The sequence below is a fragment of the Galeopterus variegatus genome, unplaced genomic scaffold (assembly GCF_000696425.1).
Source record: "Galeopterus variegatus unplaced genomic scaffold, G_variegatus-3.0.2 Scaffold1418, whole genome shotgun sequence".
In the NCBI taxonomy this organism is placed as follows: Eukaryota; Metazoa; Chordata; class Mammalia; order Dermoptera; family Cynocephalidae; genus Galeopterus; species Galeopterus variegatus.
This window is the reverse complement of record NW_007727529.1, coordinates 260,726-275,514: the sequence shown is the minus strand read 5'-3', so window position 1 is coordinate 275,514 and position 14,789 is coordinate 260,726. Positions and strand designations below refer to the sequence as shown.

Here is a 14,789-nt window from a genome sequence, read left to right as displayed (position 1 = left end):
AATAGAATGAATATGATCCAGCAATCTCACTGCTGGGTATTTATCCAAAAGAAAGGAAATTAGCATACCCAAGAAATATCTGTACACCCATGCTTACTGCAGCACTATTCACATTAGTCAAGATATGAAATCAACCTAGGTGTCCACTGACAGATGAATGGATAAAGAAAATTTGGTGTATATACACATGATGTAATACTACTTAACCATGAAAAAGAATGAAATCCTGTTGTTTGCGGCATATGGGTGAGCCTGGAGGACATCACATTAAGTGAAATAAATCAGGCACAAAAAGATAAATACCATATATTGTCACTCACATGTGGGAGCTAAAAAAAAAAGGTGAACTTTTTTTTTGTCTTTTGTCTTTTTCCGTGTCTGGCAACGGTTCGCAACCCTCAGTGTTGCCCCCGTACCGGACCGGGGACCGGCAACGGGATTGCAACCCTCGGTGTTGCCCCCACGCCTCGCTCAGCCAGTGAGCGGGAACCGGTCTGTATGTGGGATCCGAACCCTCGGGCGGGAGCGCCGCCACGCTTCCCAAGCGGCGCACTATCCAGTGCGCCACCGGGCCGGCCCAAAAGGTGAACTTTTTAAAGTAGGAAGTAGAACTGTAGTTACTACAGGCTGAAAAGGGAAGGAAGGGAGGGGTTAATGGATACAAAATTACAGCTAAATAGGAAGAATAAGTTCTAGTGGTATACAGTAGTGCTAGGCACCTACAATTAATAATTTATTGTGTGTTCTCAAATGGCTAAAAGACAGCTCAACTGTTCTCATTATAAAGAAACGATAAATTTTTGCAGTGATGAATATGCTAAGTACCCTGATTTGATCATCAAACATTGTATACATATATTGAAATATAACTCTTGTACTTCATAAATATGTACAATTAATACATGTCAATTAAAAAATATATATAAATAAATAAAAGAAGTTTGAGAACTCTTATGAATAGAGAATTTTTAAAGTCTTTATTTTCAAGATCAGCTGAATTGATCCTATTATGCCTGATTAACTTCTAACAGATAAATAAATGCTAGACCAGGGAAAGGAGCTGGGAAAAAAACCCTTTGAATTCAAAGACACAGTAACTTGAAAACCCATTTTGATTGGTCTGCCTCCTACTCTGCCTTTGGATGATGGATGAACTTTCTAAATTACACATTGCTAAATAAATGCATAATACTACGATGGAGCCACAGGGCACAGTTCTTTTTCATTGGGGCTCTTTCCCAGGGCAGGTGAAGGAGAACTTTGTGCCCTGCACTGTGCGCCAGGGACTTTGTGTGCACCATCTCATTTAATCTTTCCAACAACCTGCTCAAGTAAATGTTACTAGTCCTACTCTGCAAATCAGAGTGGCCTCCCTGTGTAGGCTCTGAACTAGGTGCTAGGAATACAAAAATTAAAGACCTCCAGGGGACTCAAGGCCTAGAGGAGGAGATAGACTGTTAAATTATTGAAAACCTAGGTGTGCTGAGCACTAGGCTGGAGACAGGCATAAGAGAAAGCTTGTGCTGGGGGTGGGTGAAGTCTTTATTGACTCTGAGGATGAATTACAGGCACAGGGGAGAGAAACGGTATGTGCAGCAAACAAGAAGCAGTGAGAGGTGGTGGCATGAGGGAGTTATGGGTAAGAGGTGACTGTGGAGGGTGGACCAGAGTCAGATGCTAAAAGGCCTTTCCCGCTGTGCCAAGGAATTTGCACTTTATGCCAGAGTTGATGGGGAGTAAGACAAGGGCCATCAGACAAGAGAGTGGTGTGTTCCTTCATGCTTTTAAAATGTCCAGCCCAGCAACAGTGTGGAGGATGGGGGAGAGGGCCAATAGCAGGGACAGGAGAGGGACAAAGAAGACCACACTAAAGAGGTTGGAGACAGGGATTTGATTGGGGAAGTTTTAAGGGACTGAGATAAGATGGAATCTGGTGAAAGAGTAGGAGTTACTGGGGATGGTTTTCAAGTTTGTGGCCATTAAATGTGGTGCTTTTCAGTGAGAGAGAGTTGGAGGGGGGACACAGTTTGTTCAGTTTGGTGCTGATGGGATATTCATGTGGAAACAGCGTAGGGGAGTAATATGTGGGCAATATGTGGGCTGTACTAGACTTTGGAATGGTTTTACTGGCGAGGAACTTAAACCAGTGAGATTAGGAATGTTATCAGTGGTGTGGTGATAAATGTTTAACAACCAATTTTCTCTGAAAAAAAGGAAAAAGAAAAGGCCCTGATTTGTAGCATTTGCTGATTTCATTGGTGTAAATACTTCCACCAAAGCTTATTTTCAGCTACTAATGTGACATTTCCAAACTCATTTGGAAGAGATGTGGGCAGTTGGCTGGTCCTAGCACATCACTGGATAACACAGTTCACTTTCTTGTCAGTTATGGAGCCCCAGAAATACCTGTTGTTAACCAGCCCAGGTTTAGGTAGCTCTCATGGATGCTATTTAAGAACCACTGAGTATCAGCATGTCCCAACAGGTTTGATTGTGGGTTTTGTCCCATAAAATGTTAGCAAGAATTGTAACTACAATGTAAGCAATATTGAAATCTGAAAACATGACCAGTGAACTTACGGTCCATTCCTCTAAGAACTAATATGTTGACTCTAGGAGATTCTAGTGAAATTGAAACAGGTCAGAATGACTCCAGTAGTGATGATCCTCTGACTTAACACAACTCTTTTGCATGGTTTTGCACAGTCAGGATTTTGTGTGAGCAGAAAATGTATTAAATACACATGGTCTTTCTGAGTGATAAGCAAACCAAAATTTCAATGTGTAATCTGCCATGTTATCCCTGAGCAAAAGGCTCTGTTTACCTTTTGCAGCCTTAAATTCTGACACTTTCTTTTTTTGAAATAAGTGCTCTGATTTTTAAATTAAAAATTTTTTTTCTTAAGAAATCCAATTTCATCAAAATTAAAGATTTATTGTGCTTGTTATATAACCACATTTTTCTATATTTTGAACAATTCTTTGAGCTATATTACTGCTGCTTTTATTATCGAACCAGCAGCCTTCCCACTTGCTTTCCTGTTCTGAACACTGGCATGAATTTTAAAACTATCGGGATGCCCTGTCTAATCATATTTTATATATTCAAACAGATTTTCTAGCCTTTACTGACTAATTAATCTAAGCAGCACACATTTTTTAGCTTTATTCTTTTTTTATGTTGTTATTGACTTTTCCATTTCAAAATAACACTTGAGTTCAGTTTTGTTTTATCTTTGTGGATTTGAATGTGGCAGGACCTTTCAGTGGCTTTTTTTGGCCAGTGCCTTCATTGAAAATATTTTCATTATAGCATTAGTCACATCAATTTCAAGTGCAGTGAAAGATAGGATTCAGCCGATTTTTTTGATGCTTTGGAATTTTGCTCGAATTCAGTGTTCCTCCACTTATGAATTGGTTCTAGATTCTGGCTATTGCCTGGCTCTTTGCCAGTCATTAACAGAACCTAACAAAGGGGAATGAGGAAAGGATAACATTAACAACCCAAAAATAGCACTGAGGGAGTGAGAATCTGCCCAGCAACTGAAGTCTTTGTCTTCCGGTGGCCACAGGACACATTATGCTTTTGCTTTTTGGCATTCATCGACCTACTTTGTAGTACTTTACCTGACAATTCCATGCAAAGTGTCTCACATTGCCAATTTGATTACATACCTTATGCGTAGCAGTTTGCATGAGTTAAATTTGCATAAATTGTGTGTGTATCACCCAGGAGCATCTGTAGTTAAATACTTTCTTGATTCTAAATTCCACCCATAATCTTAATTTTTAATCTGTCCTTTCTTCTCTCCAAAAAAGACATTTTGTCCCAATTAGATTAAGTTTTGCTGTTGTTCTTTCTTAATTTTTATTAATTTCCACGGTAAAATCATTTATATATTGTTTAACTGTTTATTCTTTGAAATCACCAGGACAGGAAGGAAAGAAAGTTTATACCTGGATCATTCTTCACTGAAAAGAATTTTCTGTAGACTTTTATATATAGCAAACTATTTACAAGCAAAATTGATTTTTTTTAACCAATTTATAACAAACTAAATTCATTGTTACTAGCTATTTTTATAGCAGCTTTATTGAGACATAATTTATATACCATAAAGTTCACCCTTTTCCAGTGTACAATTCAGTGGTTTTTAGTATATTCACAGAGTTGTGCAGCCATCACCACTATCTAATTTTGGAACCTTTTATCAACCTTAAAGAAACCCCTTACTCATTAACTTTCATTTCCCATTTCTTCCCAATCCTCCCAGCCATAGGCAATGACTAATCTACTTTCTGTCTCTATGGATTTACTTATTCTAGACATTTCATATAAATGGAATCACAATATGCAGCCTTTCATGAACTTCTTTCACTTACCATAATGTTTTCAAGGTTCATTCTTCATTCATTTTTATGGCTGAATAATATTCCATTGTATGGATACACCACACTTTGTTTATCTACCCATCAGTTAATGGACATTTGGGTTGTTTCCACTTTTCGGCTATTATGAATAATGCTGCTATATATTGTGTACAAGTTTTTGTGTGGATGTATGTTGTCAATTCTCTTAAATTTGCTAGATAATCTAACATGTCTACTAACATGACATTTTAGTTTTGTTTTTTTTTTTTCCTTTTTGTCTTTTTTCGTGTCCGGCATCGGATTGCAACCCTCAGTGTCGCGCCCGTACCAGACCGGGACCGGCAACGGGACCGCAACCCTTGGTGTTGCGCCCGCACCTCGCTCAGCCAGTGAGCGGGAACCGGTCTGTATGTGGGATCCGAACCCTCGGCGGGAGCGTCGCCGCACTCCCAAGCGGTGCACTGTAGCATGCGCCACCAGGCCGGCCCCGACATTTTAGTTTTAACCACTGTTCTTCTACACTAAACTGGTTATCCCTGACTCAGGATGACTAATTGAGCTTTTTAGTGCTGTCACTAGTTTAGCAACTTAATTCATTGTCCAATTCTGATGGCTGCTTTCTAGGTAAATTAGTATTTGCTGTATTTCTTTTAATAGGCTATACCCTCTCCCATCATGTACATAATAGAGTAATAATTATTCTTATTATTAAAAAATTAATTTTACTCTTCTGTAATTATAAAGCAATACTTGTTCATTAGAGAGAATTTGGAAAATACAGGAAAAATTTAGAAACCAACAACAAAAAAAATCCATAATCCCATTACCCAGAAATAATGACTGTTATTATCTTGGGACTTTTTTTTTTTACTGTCCTTTTCTGCTATGATATTTTTATTTAGTTGAAATTGTGCTGTGTATAAAACTTGGTTACCATTATGATATAAAGATTTTCCCCATATTTTTATGAACTTTATAAATGCTTATTTATATGTGTAAGTGTGTTTATTAGAGCAGGATTATTTGTGAAGATGAAAAGTCAGAAACCTTAAGATCCATTAGGTGGGGAATGGTTAAAGAAATTATATTTATCTTTGGAGTTCTGTAGGGCAGTTAAAAATGAATGAGGTAGATTTATGTGTACTGACATGAAAAGATTGCCTAGAAATATTTAAGTGAATTACATAGAAATATAGATGGTATGATCCCATTTTAGTAGAAGAAAATTTAACTATGTATGTGTGTGTATACACATGTAAATGAATGCCTAGAAAAATATCTGGTGAGATGCATATCAAACTCCTATAGTTGCTACTACCGTGAAGGGAGTTGTTGATTAAAATGATCGGAGACACGAAGGAAGACACTGCAGACGAGATGCATGTGAAGAGCAGGGGGCTACTGCTCTCTCAGGCAAGTAGCACCGACCCAGATGCTGTTACAGCTTTTATTACATTTAGCAAGCTTGTGCATGCAAGATAAGCATTAATGCATAAATTCTGTTATACTTTTCTCAAGAGCAGAAGGCTGTTACCTCCCTTCTCAAGCACTTGATTATCTATAATGCGCCTCCTGGGAACATCCCAAGAAAGTGTTCTCACAACTTCAAGCGTTCTCAAGGATTGTTTGCAATCCTTGACATTTCTTGGTTAACTCGTTTGCGAGTTCACCAAGCGAACACGTCCTTGGGTGCTGACCGCAGAAGTCCATTAACCATTTCCTCCAGGAGTTGATTAAAACTGGGGTGGGAAAGAAAAGTGGAAAAAAAATCACTTTTAATGTTTGTATAATTTGCCCCGTATATAAACCATAAAGTTATTTACCCAGCACACTAATTAGGGGTGTCTGGATGGTTTCCAATCCTTTACCATTTTGAATGGTGCTGCAGGGAATAGCAGCTTCTTTGCACAGAAAGCATTTTCTCTAGTTTAGACTATGCCTTCAGGCTGGACTCTCAGGAATGGAGTTACCAGATGTAAAAGTATGAACACTTGGGAGGCTGGGGCTGTATATTAGTAAGTTGCTTCCCAAAAGGCTCGTGCTGTTAATCCCTTACCAGCGAAGTATGAAAATGCCCTTTGCACTATCTCCTTTTCACTGTTGGGAAATTTCATTCAAAAAGATATTTGCTTGTTTTGGAGATAAACAGTAATGTATCATTGTTGGTTTAATGTGTACTTTGATTGCTAGCGAAGTGGAAGGTTTTCCCCAAAGTATGCCATCTCTGTGTTTGGTCTTGAGAAAACTGTCTGTTCAGGGGCTTTGCCCATTTGCCTATGGAGGGTCTTAATGATTTTCCTTGATTTGTAGAAGTTCCTCTTAAAGAGTTCCTTATATATAAATGATATCTGACTGTTTTTAAAACTAATTTTTGTTTTCTTTTAACTTTTAATTTAGCTTATCTTTTTTGTACGTATACAAGTATAACATTTAAAAATATTATGCTGTAAGCCTTTTCTGTTGCGATTTCTTCCACTGCTTTTATTCATAGGAAGTCCTCTCCCCCTTCAGAGGTTGAATAAATATTCATTTATACTTTCATCCACCATCCATCACTTATAGATATTTGACTGGTTAAGCATTACCCTACTAGCTTCCCCCACCCCCCATTATCTTACAAATATATTTTGAACAAAAGAATTAAGCCCATTAAAAGGATTCCAGCATAGAATTTTCAGAGTGGTCTTTTAACCCCCAAATGTTGACAAGTTGTATTCTTCATCTGCATAGGAGAGTCCAGGTCATAAATGCTGAGCAGCAGAAGGGGCATGTTCTACCTATTTATTCCTAGAGGAGAACATGGTCTCAGCTATACCCTACCTTTGTGCTATACCCCAGGTTTGTTTTACAGGAAATTGGTTCATCAATCGTTAGCTCAGACCTGAAATTTGAAATCTTGAGAACCTCCACTTACCTTTTATGAACTCAAAGGGTTTCTGTCCTGGGATTGAGTACTTTTCTGCGGCTTCTGGTCAAGGGCCCATGTTGCTGACATACTGGCAAATGGTTGTGTGTCTTTTTCGGGGGAGGGAAGGGTGGGGAGCGAGTTTCTGCTTCTTTTTATTTTTTTAATTTTTTTTTATTTTTCCTTTTTTTGTCTTTTTTCGTGTCCGGCAACGGATTGCAACCCTCAGTGTCGCGCCCGTACTGGACCGGGATGGCAACGGGATCGCAACCCTCTGTGTCGCACCCGCCCCTCCCTCAGCCAGTGAGCGGGAACCGGTCTGTATGTGGGATCCGACCCCTCAGCGGGAGCGCCCCCACGCTCACAAGTGGCGCACTGTAGCAGTGCGCCACCTGGCCGGCCGGAAACAGATCTTAAGAAGCAGAAACTCTGGCCGGCAGGTGGCGCACTGCTACAGTGCGCCACTTGTGAGCGTGGGGGCGCTCCCGCTGAGGGGTCGGATCCCACATACAGACCGGTTCCCGCTCACTGGCTGAGCGAGGGGCGGGTGCGACACAGAGGGTTGCGATCCCGTTGCCATCCCGGTCCAGTACGGGCGCGACACTGAGGGTTGCAATCCGTAGCCGGTCACGAAAAAAGACAAAAAAAAAAAAAAGAAAAAAAAAAAAAAAAAGATCTGTTTCCATCAAGAAAAGCATCGTCTTCCTCCGCCAGCAAGTACAGCAGCCCCTGCTTGCAGCTGCCACACAGTTTGGGATGGGAAGCGGGGGATGTCTTGGCAGTGGTGTAAGTGACAGTGTAAACGAAGGAAGCCGCATCAACGCTGGAAGCTCAATTATTGAGGCTGAACCTGACAGTCCAACACCTTAGACTGGAGCTTTTTTTTTTTTAGCTTTTTAGAATGCCTGGTTTGAAGAAGTCTGGAGTCCGCTTCTCTTTATGATCTTCTTGTTTCTCTCACAAAAACAACAGATTTCTTTTTCCTCCTGTGGAACCTTCTCGGGGAGCCATGGCCAGGGCTCCTCCCCACTGATGGCCACCAGGGGGAGCCCTGCGCGCTTCTACCTCAAAATGCTGCCTTTCTCCTTTCGTCCCTCTGGGGGCGCCCGAGAGGCCCTCGCAGAGGAAGAGGGGCCCTTCCATCCAGCCCGGCTTTTCACGCTCAGGGGTTGGAAATCGTCAAACCCGATAGTCCCTCCTTCTTCATCTGCATGGCTCACTCATGACGCCTCATTGAGTTCGCAATCTTATTTTGCAGCGAACTGGAGAACAGAAAAGTTAAAAAGAGATTTTCCTAATATTCCAGAACATCAAACGCCTTTTCACAAAGTATCTCACACAAAATATTTAGGATTCTAAAGGGGAGAGGAATTTTACATGTCTGGAAGGAATCATGTTTGCATTAGAAGGGAGCTCTGCTATTGAGGGTCCTAAAGATTCAGTAAACCTCTTTAACTCTTAAGCCTGAATTGAGGATGTGTTAATGCTTTCAGAAAATCTGAGGGCTAGAAGCTAGAGCCTCAGTTTCCTCCTCTGTTCATTTGTGGAAGTCTTATAGGGGATATCTGGGACCTTTGAAGAAAAGCACCTTCTAAGCAGGCTATTTTGCCTTGCTTGGTGATACCAAGGACAACAGTTCTGAAAGTGAGATATTCCAATGTGGGGGAAACTACTGAGCATTAAGAATGGCCGGTATCATCGTGTGTGATATATGATCAGGTGGGAGACCAAAAGAATTCAACACAGAGTTCTTTAAAATGACGTTGGATATTAATGTAACCACTGCTATGTGGATCGAGATCGCAGGTCAACTTCTCATTGCATTTCTGAAGATAAAACACTTAGGAAAGATAAGACATTGGAAGTGAAGACTGTCAGTTTATTTTACCTCTGGCTCTATCCTAAATTTTTTTCAGAGTAGCTAGTTGACTGTAAATGAGAGAGACTTAGTTTAAACTGAGAACAGAAAAGAACTATTTTAGTAATGTTGCCCGAAGACCTGCTCTTCAATGGAGTGAAACAGGTTGGTGAGGATTTTGACAAGCGCTTTCACCATGGCTATGTTGGCATACCTCGTCTCTGCCAGCCAGTTAGGTGCTTTGGCATGAGCTCCTGATTCAGACAGTGAGAAAGAGTAAGACTGAGAGGGAATTCTCACAGGGAAGCTGAGAGATGGGCCAGTCATTGGCTGTAGAGTGTGCTGGTTCAGAGCTTTTCTGCTGTTACGTAGCAAAGAATTCACAAGAGACTTGGGGTAACTTCTGTGATTAGAGTGCTCATGAACACATATTTGAAACTGAATGACGCAAGGTTGCCATGAGTCTGGGAATTAGGAGAATGGTGTTTTGTCCTAGTTCTGGCACTAACCAGAGAGCCCCTTTACCTCCCTGGAACCAGGTTTCCTCCTCTGTAAGGTGAGGATGCCCTGTACTTCCATGTGGGAGACAAGAATCAGCTGCAGCATGTTTACCTCTTCGTGTTGCCTGCCAGGAAACTGGAGTCAAGTGCAAAGCTTTATTTAAGAACTCTGTAGGACCCATGACTTGATGTCTTGGGATTGTTTTCCCTCCTGGTTTTGACCTTCTGTTTCAGCTTTTATTTTCCCTGATCTTAGCATTTTATTATTTTTCCTATTTAATGTGTTGTTGCATACATTTTTTACACTGCACCGCTAATCCTTTGTGTAATGAGCATGGTACAAATAAGTGGTAAAATGACAGTGTCACACTAGTTGAGTCCCAGGGCCCTTCCAATACTGATGCTGTAGGATTCTAAGGGGAAAAGTAATTTTACATGTCTGGAAGGTACCAGGTTTGCCTGGAAGGGAGCTCTCCTGCTGAGGGTCTTAAAGACTTCAACAGACCTCCAAGGAGGCCTGGCCAGGATGTTTTCCTATGTGATTGGGATGTGCCTGAGAAGGCGTCAGCACTTTGTGCTAGTTTATGGGAAGATAGCTTTTTTATTGGAAATTTTAGACTTGCCCTGTGTGAAATTGGTGGAGAAATGCCTGTTTGGGGCAGGTCTCAAGAATCTGCAGCTGTATCAAGAACTCCAAGTAGTTTGATGTCGGGGTCCCACATCCCATGTGGCTCTAAGAAAATCTTAGGGACTGTGTGTGTGCATTTTGAGAGGGAAGGGCTGTGGAAGGAGAGTTGATTCATTTCATCCACATGCTCATCTTGACCTTTTCTTGTGCCGAGTACCTCAGTAAGGCCTGGATTACTTTACAAGTGTTTATATAAAATTGTTGGCATCTATAAGATCATATATATTTAAAGGCATACTCCTATTTTGAGTAAATGGAAAACTTTAAAAATACTAAACAAATATCAATTACTAAGCAGTTATTCATTTTCAAAATTATCTCATCACTTCACCAAAGGACCCAACAGGGGTTCCATTAAATGTCTATATGTGATTTGTGTTGACAAGGACTTTTCTAAGAACACTTCTGCTCTGAAAAGCAAAAGGTATACAGATGTTCCAGAGTTGATGGGTTTAGATTTGGTTCTGATTTGTGCCATGAAGTCCAATAACAGGCTGCAGGTGTACATTTCAAAGTCAGCAGTAAGAATTTGGGAAATTGTAATTTATTCCCGAACATAGAGAAAATTTGCCGCCTTCTGGGATTCATAGAAACTGAATGATTTGTTCCTTTCCCCTCTAAACCAGATCTTATTTATGCATGACTGAAAATGGCTTCTGTTTCAAGTTTCATTCTGCTGTTTTAGTACCATCCTGTTAGCTTCTTTGAACAAAGTGATGTCACCTAACATTTTTTTCACACTTCCAGGACAATGATTGGGGAACCCCTCTATATCACACTGGGAGGTATGAAGACTTAGACTTTAGGGCAACAAGATTTCCTTTTCTCCTTGAGAAGGGGTGGTGGGAAGAGGAGTTCATTGATCTTTTCTGTCAGGGATGGGTTTGCTTTCTGTGAATGCAACCTTTGGTGGTCTCTGCTCTTACTCTTCACAAGAGCTTACATCTACTGAGTAGGGCCAGAGTGTTTTTCATGAATGATTATGTTACTCCTCACCATAACCTCTGAGGTGGGTACTAACATTATCATCACTTTGCAGATAAGTAAACTGAGGCTTGGAGGAGGAGGTAGGTTAAGTTGCCCTGGGTCCCATGTTGAATCAGAGGTGAAGCCCACTATAGGTCTGCTGTCTCCAGAGCTCACCTGCTTAGCTACCACCCTAGACCACCTCACAGCTGAGTCAGCAAGCTGGCCTGGCACATGAAGAGGCAAGCCTGAGTGTCTCCTGGCTGCCAGTGTCATCCCTGCCCTGGGACCCTAATTTATGGCTTGACTGTGGCCCTCTGCCTCACCAGAGTCCCACATCCCAGGATGGGAACACCAGCATAGCTTACTTCCACAACTCACCTGGGCCCAGCAATCTAGTCTATAGCCATAGGGAGCTATTTAGTTGTTTATATTGGTCAAAGTGAGTAGTTTGTTCGATTTAACGAGGTAATTGGCACCATACTTTTGGACCAACAATAACCTCTGCTAAACACTTTTGCTTTTTTCAAATTTTTGGGTGCTTTTATTTTGGGATAGTCTTTGGCTACCTGTCTGTCGAGAGTTTGTCTGTTTTCTTTACAGTCTATCTATCTGGACTGATTTGTCCATTTGGGGATGAGAAATTTTACTTTAATGTAAAAAGTTGATAAATTGAGTGGCCAACAACTGTGATGTTTGAAGAGCTCAGGTAGAGAAAGAAAGCATGATGGAGAGGCAAGGTTGGGATTTGAGGGAGCCCATGAAATAGCACTGCTCTTTCCTGTCTTCATTTTGAACCGGTTGAGAAATAAGTCACAAGAGTAAGACAGATGGAGACTACATTTTCCTCTTTGTTATAGATGAAGCAGCTGTACAGGTGGGGTTCCTACTGCTGGCCTTCAGCGTCAGGCTGAGCCCCTCTCCCCAAGTAATGGGCAGCGGTGGTCTGAGCAGGGCCTCCCGTCTCCAGGGGCTGAGCTCATCCGAGGAAAGCTGAGCACACAAGGAGCCTGTTCCAGGCTCACAGCGGGGAGCTGGGCTCCCTCTGCCTAGGCTGTTTTTCCAAATTCTCCAATTACATGGACTCGCTGCTCCTCTGGTGCTGAAGGGAGGAAGGGAGGGGACTGAGTGTGGCCAGGAGTGTGACCCTAAAGGAGGTGGAGGAAACCTCAGGAAAAGGGAAGAAACATTCTCCTAACAAATAGGAAGGAGAATCGAAGTCTTAGTTCTCCCTTTTTGGGAATTCATTTGTTATTTATACTTAGTGTCTGAAGATATGTCAGCAGATATGTAAATTAACTAGCTCTTATCCTGTTTACATTTTTAGATTCTTGACTATCAGAACAGCACCTTCTTTGGTGGAGACTGCATTTCCATGATCGATTACCTCCTCTGGCCCTGGTTTGAGAGGCTGGATGTATATGGGATATCCGAGTAAGACATTTGACCATATGGTCAAGAATTCCTGGAGTCACACTGAGTAACAATGGTTGAAATGTTCTGTGCACTATTAACCCCCTGAGGACATGTTTCAGGACGTATGAGAAGTGAGATCAGGCTTTAGACCACCAAGGTGTACTTATTAAAAATGCACTGGTGCTCTTCTACCACTCACTGCAGACTCACACTTTCCCTATACTTCTGCAGAGAAGACCCTGTGTCCAAAAGTCTGCCATGGAGCTTCAGGGCCTGCTGTCTTCACTAGCCCATCCAAACACACGTGGGTTGTAGAAGCAGGTGATGGTCACAGTCACAGTGTTTTGATGCCTGGGCTGCAGCTGCCTCCGTGGGCCCTCCACCTGGTCCTGCTGAGTCACCCAGCAGACACCATATACCTTGGTCACATCTCATTTACCTTAAAACATACAAACAAAACCATCAGCCTCACACCATGGAAGAGTAGGGAAGTTAAAGCTGAGCAAACAGGTGTGGAGGGTCGTGGGCAGAACACGTGCCTTGTTCCCACAAAGCTGGTGCCTGCTCTAATCCCAGCCAGCCGCTTGGTGGGTGAGGCCATTTCTGGTTTCTGGAAATCTGGTTCTGCTGAAGCAGGACTGTGTCTATACCCTCCTAATGCACGGGCTGGAGTCTACCTGAGGGTCATCTCGTGCACTTCCAACTTTAGCTCTCTCTGAAGGAAGATAAAATATAACATATTTGGATATTTTAAACTCTATTCCAAACATAAAAATTCCAAAAGCCTGCCTCTTCCAAAGACAAAGCACTGAACCATGGGTTAGGAAGCCCCACCTCCAGTCCTGGATTTTCACTCACCAGTGGTAGTGTCTTGAGCATGTTGCTTTACATACTCTAGACCTGAATTTCCTAATTGATCTTTGAAAGGGCCCTGTCAGCTCCATTATTTCAAGGTTTCACAATTGTTTCATTCACTCAAAAAAAATGTTTTGGAAACTACTTGTCTTTTTATTTTTCACACCCCCTAAAGTAAAATCTGAGCATGACCCAAGAGTGTTTGTTCTGGAGGGTTCCTTTTGTTGTAAATGATGAAGAATGGACATCTTATTTCCCCAGAGCCTTCAGTCCACAAGTATTTCACTGTATTGTGAGAAGGAACAACAACTTCTGTGATTCAAAAACACATGCAGCTATTCCAAAAATGAGATTTTCCTCCAGTAGATCATGCTCACTTGATAAGTAAGGTTACTTGATTCCCCCGGAAAACGTGTTTTTCGTATCTTGTGAATCTAAAAGGCCATACATGTCCCTTTTCCTGATGCTCTCTGTTGTAACGTGTGACACCTCTCTCCTGTCTTGCAGCTGTGTGAACCACACCCCAGCTCTTCAGCTGTGGATAGCAGCCATGAAGCAGGACCCCACAGTGTGCTCTCTTCTCATAGATAAGACCATCTTCCAGTGCTTCTTAAATCTCTATTTCCAGAACAACCCTGCTGCCTTTGACTTTGGATTATGTTGCTGAGCCTCACAGTCTACCCCTTCACCATCCAGGATCTCCCAAGCATGTCGTGGCTCTGCATCGGGGATTGTCTGGAGGCTCAATCATCTCTGTTCCTTTTCTTTGAGTTTCCCAATAAAAATGAAAACAGAAAATGTATTCTTTCTGATAATCATTTGTCTGACTCCTATAGCCCGTAGCTTCTAGCAGTTCTCCAGGAAGTGCCCAGTGCTCATGTCTAAGCACATTTTGGGAGACTGTGTGCCTCCTGGCTCCTTGACCTTCAGCACAGTTTGACCCTTAGATTATTCATGCTGGTGTTGATGCTGGGGTTTAGGGTCTACCTATGATTGATGTTTATCGCTACAGATTGACACCGTCCAAAAACCTCCATGGTGAGAGGGAAGCTTGAGAAGGGGGAGAAGGAAGAAGAAAACACTCCAAGTCCGAATACTCCACATTTGGCAAAAGAAAGCTGCTGTCCACATGGGAGTGCCCGAGTGTCATTCCCGTTCAAACTTTGGCTGCGGGCCTGAGAGATACCGAGGGTCTTGTGACTGGAAAGAATTCCAAAGCAGGAAATGAAA

At 41.9% G+C, this 14,789-nt stretch overlaps 1 protein-coding gene across 1 annotated transcript; it reads left to right on the top strand.

Annotated features, from left to right (window-relative positions):
- Window positions 1-9,260: 9,260 nt before the first annotated feature.
- Window positions 9,261-14,352, top strand: GSTO2 (glutathione S-transferase omega 2). Its single transcript, XM_008576887.1, has 3 exons — window positions 9,261-9,365; window positions 12,616-12,722; window positions 14,067-14,352. The coding sequence occupies exons 1-3, from the start codon at window positions 9,261-9,263 to the stop codon at window positions 14,224-14,226; spliced, it is 372 nt and encodes a 123-aa protein (XP_008575109.1). The 3' UTR covers window positions 14,227-14,352.
- Window positions 14,353-14,789: the final 437 nt, after the last annotated feature.

What these genes read in the sequence shown, in the direction of transcription:
- GSTO2 (XM_008576887.1), top strand. Translation starts at nt 9,261, where the DNA reads ATGTTGCCCGAAGACCTGCTCTTCAATGGAGTGAAACAGGTTGGTGAG. An exon ending in TACCTCGTCTCTGCCAGCCA is followed by an intron (nt 9,366 to 12,615) that starts GTTAGGTGCTTT and finishes TTACATTTTTAG; the next exon opens with ATTCTTGACTATCAGAACAG. An exon ending in GATGTATATGGGATATCCGA is followed by an intron (nt 12,723 to 14,066) that starts GTAAGACATTTG and finishes CCTGTCTTGCAG; the next exon opens with CTGTGTGAACCACACCCCAG.